At 31.0% G+C, this 9194-nt stretch overlaps 2 protein-coding genes across 2 annotated transcripts; one reads left to right on the top strand and one right to left on the bottom strand.

The window, feature by feature from the left end:
• Positions 1–2220: 2220 nt before the first annotated feature.
• Positions 2221–5024, top strand: LOC101211846 (mitochondrial arginine transporter BAC1). The gene is made up of 8 exons (XM_004146564.3): positions 2221–2570; positions 3085–3174; positions 3482–3583; positions 3767–3871; positions 3957–4055; positions 4135–4329; positions 4449–4547; positions 4650–5024. Exons 1-8 carry the CDS (start codon positions 2478–2480, stop codon positions 4782–4784), a joined length of 918 nt encoding a protein of 305 aa, XP_004146612.1. The 5' UTR covers positions 2221–2477; the 3' UTR covers positions 4785–5024.
• Positions 5014–8570, bottom strand: LOC101212580 (squamosa promoter-binding-like protein 3). The gene is made up of 2 exons (XM_011654971.2): positions 8077–8570; positions 5014–5446 (listed from the first exon to the last, which is right to left on the bottom strand). The coding sequence occupies exons 1-2, from the start codon at positions 8445–8447 to the stop codon at positions 5329–5331; spliced, it is 489 nt and encodes a 162-aa protein (XP_011653273.1). The 5' UTR covers positions 8448–8570; the 3' UTR covers positions 5014–5328.
• Positions 8571–9194: the final 624 nt, after the last annotated feature.

Raw genomic sequence — 9194 nt, 5'->3', positions numbered from 1 at the left:
ACATAGTATCTAATAAGACTCGAAACTTTTGATTTTACTCGCAATAAATCCATGCATATTAAAAACAAAATTGTACAAAATATACTCTAGTCCTCTAGATACAGATTTAAAAAACGAATTCCTCTTAAGAGTCACATTTTTCATTTTTACTCTTCAACTTGAAATTTATTTAAAAAACTCTTCCATCAACATGAAATTCCACCAACATTCAAAATTTAGAAATTTATTAGAAAGCGTTTATCAAGAATTATTAAACATGTGATTAAAAAATATTGGAACTAAACTAAACTTATAATTTTGAGGATGATTTAATTATTAATTTAAAAGATAGTTAAAGTTATTAATTTAAAAGATAGTTAAAGTTTTTACCCCTAATTTTTACTTTAACTTAGAGAGTTGTGTCTATTTTATAATTAAACTTTAAAGATACTAAATAATAAGTATAAATTTTATATCTAATAATAGACATTTAAACTCTAAAAAATGTCCAATATATTCTTAAATTTTTATATCCAATAAGTTATCGTTTTTCAATTTTATGTATTGTACTTTTCAATATTTTTTCTTAAAAAATGTATGGTCACACAATAACAGAACCTAAAATGAACTTTTAGTTAAACATAATTCAATCCTATTTTTCATTTAGCCATTAAAAAATTTTAAATAGTTAAAATCAAAATTAAAAGTAAATAGACTAGATAAAATACTATTTTGGTTCATGTACTCTACCAATATAGAAAAATGTCACAAAATATAATAGATCATTTTTTTTTTTATTTAAAACAAGTTCTCATAAAATTATTATTATTTATTTTATTTTGGTAAAAATTAACTTTGAAGGGTTAGTTTTAAGTTTTACGGAAAATGTGGGTACTAAAACCAAACAATTGGAATTAAAAAACTCAAATCAAATTAATTCCAAAATATGTAAACTAACATTATATTTAACCTTATTATTATTTAACCAATTTCAATAATAATAAAAAAATCAACTCCAACGACTTGTTAAGATTTATTGCAAGTATTTGTGGAATGAATTGATTTACTTTTGAGGGTATTATTACTCAAACTTAAACAAATTCGAGAGTTAAATTAGTATTTTAATCAGAAATCGTTAATATTAACTATTTCTTTTAAAAAATAAGAAGTTTTCATGGATAAAAAAATGTCAAACAATTTTTAAAGAATAGTAAAATAAAACAGTGATATATGTTGTCAATGATAAAATTATATCAATTTCTATCGATACTAAATTTCTATAAATTTTTATCACTAATAGACACCAACAGACTTAAAATGATAGACACTTATCAACTTCGCTATTATCGATATATAATTATAGACTTCTATTCACATATATCAATAATAGACTTGTATCAGTTTCTATAACTAATCTATCATTTATAAAAAAAAAGTTCAGAATTTTTTTGCTATAATGATAATAAATAACTTAATCTATTTTTCTATATTTAAAAAGTTCATAGAAATTAATGGAAAAAGGTACTATTTTGGGTTCTTATGTTTTGAGTTTGGTATAGGGTTATTGGGGATAGGGTTATATAACCCTTTCCTTATTTGCTTCCCCAGTTCCCAAAGCCCTATTTCAACCCTACCTTAATAATATAATAATAATTTTTTCAATCCTTTCTACACAAATATTATTATAACACTACATGTTATAATCCTTCTCTCAAACACATATTATCATAATATAGGATTCATTTTTCCCATAACTCTTTTCCTCCCCAAAGGTACCCTAAGTATCAAAATGCTATCATTTTACCATTAAAATTTGAGTTTTATTTCAATTTAGTCTTTGATATATCAAGATTTTACATTTTTAATATCATGTTTTCATTAAACACTCACGTTGATGTCAATATTTATTACTTAATTTAAAGTTATTATGAAGTAAAAATTTTAAGTTTAATTTTGAAAAATGATGAATTCAAGAGTAAAAATAAGTATTTAGCGAAGAAAATTAAGATTAAATATGTAAATATTGAAATCTAGTGACCAACCTAAAATAAAACTCTAACGTAGATAATAAAATAAATTGAAATCAAACTCAATGAAAGAGATGAGATACATACTAAATAATTTTCTCATTCAATTAACATAGATATATATAGATTGAGTTGAGTTGATAATGATGATGGAAGAGAATAAGTAAGGCAAATATCGAACTAATTAAAATCAATAGTTGATGCATAAGGCGTCACAAGTAATTTAACCCTTCATTTATAAAAAGAAAAATCAAGAGGAAAGAGGGAAGAAGAGGGTAATGGATCCAGGCGAATACGCAGCGGCTGCGGCTGCGGCTATAAAATGATCATCAATCACCATTCCCCAAATGACACACCATTCGATGCTCTCACGGCTTGGAGCCACATATTATCGAGTTTCTCCTCTGGGTTCCAATGGAGACTCGATGATACTCCTTCTTTGCCATTGATACCCTTTACCCAGATACACCAATGGGGGACACTTCCAGTTACAAAGATTACGTCGCCGGTCTGATTGCCGGCGTTGCCACTGTCATTATCGGCCACCCTTTTGACACCGTTAAGGTAAGCTGCATCCTCTGCTTGAACTGCAGTTCCTTCGACCTTCCTTCTGCTTATTCCTGTGGACTGAAATGAAAATTGTCTTTTTGTATTTGGGATTTTTTAAAGTTACGTGAAAATGAAATAGATTGCAATAGTAATAGAGTTTACATTTCGGGCTTTGACCTGGATGCTGTGTTTCATTCACCTGTGGAGTTTTGAGTGATGTGAGGCTGAGATTTATATGATATGTAAAGTAGACGTAGTTGAATGATTCTTCTTGTTTACCACTTAAATTAAGTTGTTGCGGAGTAATACTAAACATTTTGATTGTTTGTGTTTTAAAATGCCTTTTCCATTACTGTTTTCTTTTATAGAGCAACTATTACCTTTTTATCACGCTGCCTTGTCTGTACTAAGCACATTCAGACTATCCAAATGACTTACATTTGAACTTAACTGCAGGTTAAGCTAGTTCTGCTTGTGAATAGTTAGTGGCTGGTAGAATGATTTCTCATATTGTCTGTTTACTTACCAGGTAAAGCTTCAAAAACATAATACCGAGTCACGGGGTATTACTTATCGTGGTGGTCTGCATTGCACTGCTAGGATACTGAAGACTGAAGGGGTAAGGGATTTTAACTCTATAGAAACAGTTATAGGAAGTATTTCAATATGCTAAGATCAGATAGGTTAACTGGATGCTGTTGTGAATTGAGTGCCTATCATCTTCATCATCCAACTACGTTCGTATACCTGCTTATCTTGGAAAAGTGGTGTTCTATTTCTCACTTATTGCAATGTTGTTGATTCCTCATTTGTTGCTAGCATTGCTTCAAGTGTGCAAGTTGTTCGATATTGCTCTTACCTCCCTTTCTCTGCATAAATCCTTCGTTACCATATTTTGAAGAATTAAGATATGACAATTTTGACAGGTGAGAGGACTTTACCGAGGGGCAACATCATCTTTCATTGGAGTGTCTTTTGAGAGTTCCCTTCTTTTCGGAATATACTCCCGGACTAAACAGTCATTGCAGGTCTGTACGGATGAAATTGAAGCTTTCCTTTTGCTTAGGGGTTTATAGCCCATTTGCAGGCTTCCTCAATATTGCCAAAACCAATTCACTTTATGCTCAATAGTCTTGGAATTTTTGGCCCACGGGCATTCTGTGCATAATCTTGATACGACTGTTCTGGTCTCTCTTTCTCTGATTGTGAAGGGAGGCGACCAAAATGGTAGGCCAAGGCCACAAGTTGTAATTCCTTCGGCAGCTTATGGTGGAGCTATTATCAGCTTTATATTATGTCCTTCTGAGTTAGTGAAGGTAGATAGATCATTTATCATGATGTACTTGTTTCTTGTTTTCTTTCTTTTGTTCTCATGTTAGGCTCATGAATAAAATTTTCCAGTGTAGGATGCAAGTTCAAGGTACTGATTCTCTTGTTCCAGTTTCCAGTAGATATCGTGGTCCAGTCGATTGTGCCCTTAAAACTATAAAAACAGAAGGGGTAAGAGAATCCTCTCGACTTTGTAATCTGCCATTTGTGATCTAGTTTTCAAATGACAGTATGACACACTCTGTTCCAGGCTACTGGTATTTTCCGCGGAGGTTTTACAACATTTTTAAGGGAATCAATTGGAAATGCCGTATTCTTTAGTGTTTATGAGAATGTTCGCTATTACATGCATTCACAATTACATTCTACTTCAAATTCAAATGTCCATGGCAACTTAATGGACATGGGCATTGGGATTTTGACTGGTGGCCTTGGTGGTGTGGGTGTAAGTTTCTAAGTAAATTACACTTATTTTCAAGTTGGTTCTAATGATTCTAATTATTTATTGAAAAACTTTATTAATCTTATTGTTGTAAACCTGACTAATGTTAAAAATTTAACCAGTTCTGGTTAGCTGTTTTGCCCCTGGATGTTGCAAAAACTGTAATCCAGACGTCTACAGACAAAAACGTCACCAGAAATCCGTTTCTTGTTTTGAGATCGGTAAGACGTTTGGGTTACCATTTCATTCAAGTTCTCATCTCTGGCAATTTCCTCTACTATTAAAATTACACAACATGCTGACTCGAAATTTCATTCTTTTAGATATATCAAAATGCTGGGATTAAAGGATGCTATACAGGCTTAGGTCCAACCGTACTTCGCGCATTTCCTGCCAACGCAGCAGCAATTGTCTGCTGGGAGCTAGCAATGAAAGTACTTGGTATTCCCCGAGATTAGCAAGACTTATTTTGGTTCATCCCTCGAGTTTCAAGTTTCACGTAGTCTCTTAAGTTACATTCTGAGATCCTGTCATTGTTTCAAAAATTATTGATTGTAGACTCTCAATTCTTTTCATTTTGTTCACTTAGAGTGAAAGTAAATGGAAAGATGATATGTTCCAAATGTTTGAGTTGCATCTATTTTAGATCCATTGATCTTATGATGTATGAAGAATTAATAATCAAAGTTCAAGTGCAACCCATAATCTTGTTTGACATTGCAAATGGATTAATCATCCATAATTTTCACAAATGGTTATGGATGGAAATGTTTGAGATACACAAGACCCTCCCTAACAAACGTGCAACTAATTGTCTCTAGTACAAACTACAAAGCAAAAGCAAAAGACGGGATTGACAGAAGAGAGAGAGCAAGCAAATCTGGTAATAATGGTCAATGGAAGAGCATTGGCCAACAATAGAAAATTATTATTGGGAAAGGGCCTAAGTTACATGAAGAGAGCTAATGTAAAATTCCCCTTCTTTCATCATTCTGCTAATTGCTAGGTTGAGCTTTCGCCATGGAGATCTGATGAGCTCTTCCGCCGCCGCTGGTTGTGTCCAGCCAACCGCTTCCGGCAACTCCTTTTTGTTTCATCGAACTCTTGTAGGCCATGAAATCTGCATATTTCACGGAAGGAATACAAATGGTGAATATTTAGTTATCAATTATGATGACTACTAGTACTATATATATACATGATCAGCTTTGGCCAATACCAGTTAGAAGATGAAAAAAAGATGAAGACAGTAAATCATTGTGCTTATAAACTTAAACCAGAAGCTCCACCCTAGCAAATTAATCGGCGAAGTGAGCATAACATTTGCCGAATGGCTCATATTAAGATCCTAATATTCCACAATAAATTTTGCTTGCAAATTTGGAAGATTGGTACTCTAATTACATTATGTATACCCATTGATCTTTCTCAATTATGCAATAAAAAAAAATTGTGATTCAAGTCTTACGAAAATAAAAATGCACCCTTCAAACAAAACTTTGTTTAGTTATGTAAAATTATCTTTAATGTAGTTTTAGATTTGTCACAGTGCATACTGTACCAAATAAATGTAATCAATAACAATAAAGAAAAAAGAAAATGGAACCCAACATAGGATCGAGAAGGGTCAGGGGCTGAGGTCGACCCCGACCTCCGGTATGAGTTTTGTCTTCAACTCAACTTCCCCTAGCCAAAACTCAACTTCAAGTCTAAAAACCCGATGTTGGATCCAATCAAGCTATCGTGGTAATCAGATTCTTGAAGGGAACAAGAGTAGAGCTAGGTTAACTTAAATACTACTTTAAAATTTTCCAGCTCTTTCACACTAGCTCTACCATTCTCTAACTTACAAATTTTCTCTCTTTCCTTTTCCCCTTTCAAACAAATGGATATTTTTGGTGTTTCGTGAAGTTAAAGATGCATTTTCTCTATCTAGATTTGAGGATCACCACACTTTCAACAATTCTCGAGCTTCCCCTTCTTTTTTTCTTAATAAAATGCCTACAAGTTAAAATGGGTTTAAAACCCAAAAAAAACTAATTGTCCAATATTTTTAGATGAGAACATAATTTAACCCTAATATATTATCTTAGGCTTAAGAATCAATAATGGGGGTTTCAATATTTAGGTCAAGGACATCAATCAGTATTGTTAGGCTTCCTTGAATTCTTCACTAAATGCGTTTGGCTGATTTAGTGTATATGGCAAATTGCCAACTTGTTGACCCCTAACCTCTTTCTTTTTAGATTTCCTCAATTACCTAAACAATGGACAAAAAGTATAAAAACAAATTTAATGTAATAACGATGAATATTGACAAAGATTTGATCTTACATGAAACCAGGACTAACATTTTTTTTTTTTTGACACAAAGGTACCAACTAAATTTATTATAATATAAAAGAGAGCATTTATAGCTAATTCATAAATAACCAATAATTTTGTCCAACTCGTCTTCATCATCTTTTAGCCTAATGCCAACTTGTTTTCAGTAATATTTACCTTTGATTTCGAGTTTTAGAATGACAATTTTTTAGAGTCAGAGTCTTGGAGAATAGGTATATTTCATCTTTTTCGCTTAAATTTTTCAAAACATATTTAAAAGGTCTAACAATCATTTCTAATTTTTTTATAAAATTATCTTTTGTCCGTGAAATTATTTTTCTAAATCAAACTGACTTATAATTATTTATAATAAGAAAATAAAAACTTCGAAAAGACCTTTTAAACCTACAGTGAATACTCAATCACAAAAGAGTTACAGTTCGAAAACTTAAAAACTAAACAAATATATTATATAAAATTTTGTTGACTGCGTACAGAAAATTCAGAAATCAAACGCACATCTTTATTTTAAATTTTTAGAACGAACAAAAATTAATCGAATTGTTTTCTTCTAGTTGTGAATTGAGTTAGGTTTAAATCTTTTAACTTTACTTTCATTATTATCTTCTTGTTTTTGAATTCATCACATCTTTTTAGGTTTCAGTGCAACCAAATGATGATTTTATTATTATTTATTATTTTGCAAAATTAATATTGGTTAAATTATCTGTGTTGAATAGTTTTTACAACTCAATAGTGAATATTGATGTTGTTCTGCTATCCATTTCTATTGTCCTTCTATTTTTAAAGGACAAATAAATCCCTTAAAAACCTCATAAAATCTAGTACAAAAGTATATCAATATATATTGGAAGGTTTAATTAAAATATAAACACAGTAATAAACTATTTTGAAAAGAAAAATATTTTCATTAGATATATAGAACTTTTTATAAACCAATATATATATCGAAAAGTTTTGATATAAATGGAACAAATTGAATAAAAAGCCGTCAATGAATAATAAAAGTTGATGATATTTTAGTAAAAATATTAACAAAGCTTAAAAATTGGGAAAATCATTAAGAAAAAAAAAAAGTCATTTAAAACAATTTTTTACATTACTATAAATTCTAATTTATTTATTTCATAGTTGAAGTATACTTTTTCTAAGCACCAATGAAATCTTATGATGAATAAACAGTAAATTTATTTTTTAATGAACCAACCAAAAATTCCATTATCCCATCAAAAGAAATGAAGAAAAAATTGCACTAATTAATTAAGACCATCTAAATTCCAGAGATAATCTTAATTAATTAAACATACAAAACCATAAGCTAAGATTAAACTAAACATTTTTTTACGTTAGCTTCGAAATTTAGAAAACAGATCTAAAATTAGGGTTTTTTTGAGGCCAAAATACCTGCTACATTGTTGACAGAACCGCTGGTCGATTCCGGTCACCGGAACCACGGGAGCTTTAGCATGAAACTCACAGACCTTATGACGGCGGTGGTACCGCTTAGAAGAAGACAGATCGGCATTGCAATTATCGGCCTGACACGGGGGCGGTGGCGCCGCCGCAGGAGCTCCACCGAAGGCAGATGCGGATTTTTTATTAGAAGAACCCCCAGAAGTAAAAATTTTCTTTTTCTTATTAAAATCCCCTGAAAACCCTAATTCTGCATCGATTTCTTGTTCCTCATCTTCATCTTCTTCTTCATCTTCTTCATCTTCTTCCTCCATTTCGTAATAACTTAGCCTCCTTTTTCCATCAGCTTTTCCAGTCGCCATTACAAAAAAGCTGAACCAAAGATGCAGAGAGATTATAGTGAGAGAGTAATAATTAAGAAGAAGAAGTAAAGAGAAAGAAAGAAGAAACAAAAAATTGGTTTCTTGCAGAGGACATTTGTAGTAGTAGTATAGTACTAAAGGTGAGGATTGAGGACCACAATTTCCAAATTTTTTTGGGTTTTTTTTCTTCTTACTTTTAAGTAGAAAATGGTAAAAAAAAAAAAGGGAAAATGGGGTTGGGAAAAAATTGTATTTTGTTTTTTAAAAAAATTGTATAACATTATAACAGTGAAGGTTTTTACTCCAATAATGTTGTTTGTATATAGAAAAAGCCAAGTTGGTGTAAATAATTACTTTAAATATATATGTTAAGAGACCCTACTTAGTCATCAATCTTCTCTCTTTGGAAAAATTGTCTCCTCCTATTTGGACTTGTTTGATTTAAACATACATTTTTTATTTAGGGTTTAATTTTGTTCATCAAATTATTGGCCAAAAACTTTTCTGTTTGTGTCCAATAAATACGTATAAAATAGGTAGGTAATAGGTTGTTCACGAGCTTAATTCATCCCTCTCAATTTTACAAGTATCAAATAGGAGCTTTCAATGTGTAATTAAGAACTTATTAGATATAGAATTAATGGTAAATTATATAAAGTAACAATGGTAGTTGTAAATTAGGCTTATCTCTCTCTATAGGGAATGTTCATTTTCTGCTGTGTAAAATATATATGTGAAGTGTACCCC

The sequence above is a fragment of the Cucumis sativus genome, chromosome 1 (assembly GCF_000004075.3).
Source record: "Cucumis sativus cultivar 9930 chromosome 1, Cucumber_9930_V3, whole genome shotgun sequence".
NCBI classification, from domain to species: Eukaryota; Viridiplantae; Streptophyta; class Magnoliopsida; order Cucurbitales; family Cucurbitaceae; genus Cucumis; species Cucumis sativus.
This window is presented reverse-complemented; position numbering and strand designations above follow the sequence as displayed.

Coding starts and splice junctions, on each gene's coding strand:
- LOC101211846 (XM_004146564.3), top strand. CDS start 2,478: ATGGGGGACACTTCCAGTTACAAAGATTACGTCGCCGGTCTGATTGCC. Junction 3,872..3,956: donor GTCCTTCTGAGTTAGTGAAG/GTAGATAGATCA, acceptor AAAATTTTCCAG/TGTAGGATGCAAGTTCAAGG. Junction 4,548..4,649: donor CGTTTCTTGTTTTGAGATCG/GTAAGACGTTTG, acceptor TCATTCTTTTAG/ATATATCAAAATGCTGGGAT.
- LOC101212580 (XM_011654971.2), bottom strand. CDS start 8,447: ATGGCGACTGGAAAAGCTGATGGAAAAAGGAGGCTAAGTTATTACGAA. Junction 5,447..8,076: donor TTCTGTCAACAATGTAGCAG/GTATTTTGGCCT, acceptor TGAAATATGCAG/ATTTCATGGCCTACAAGAGT.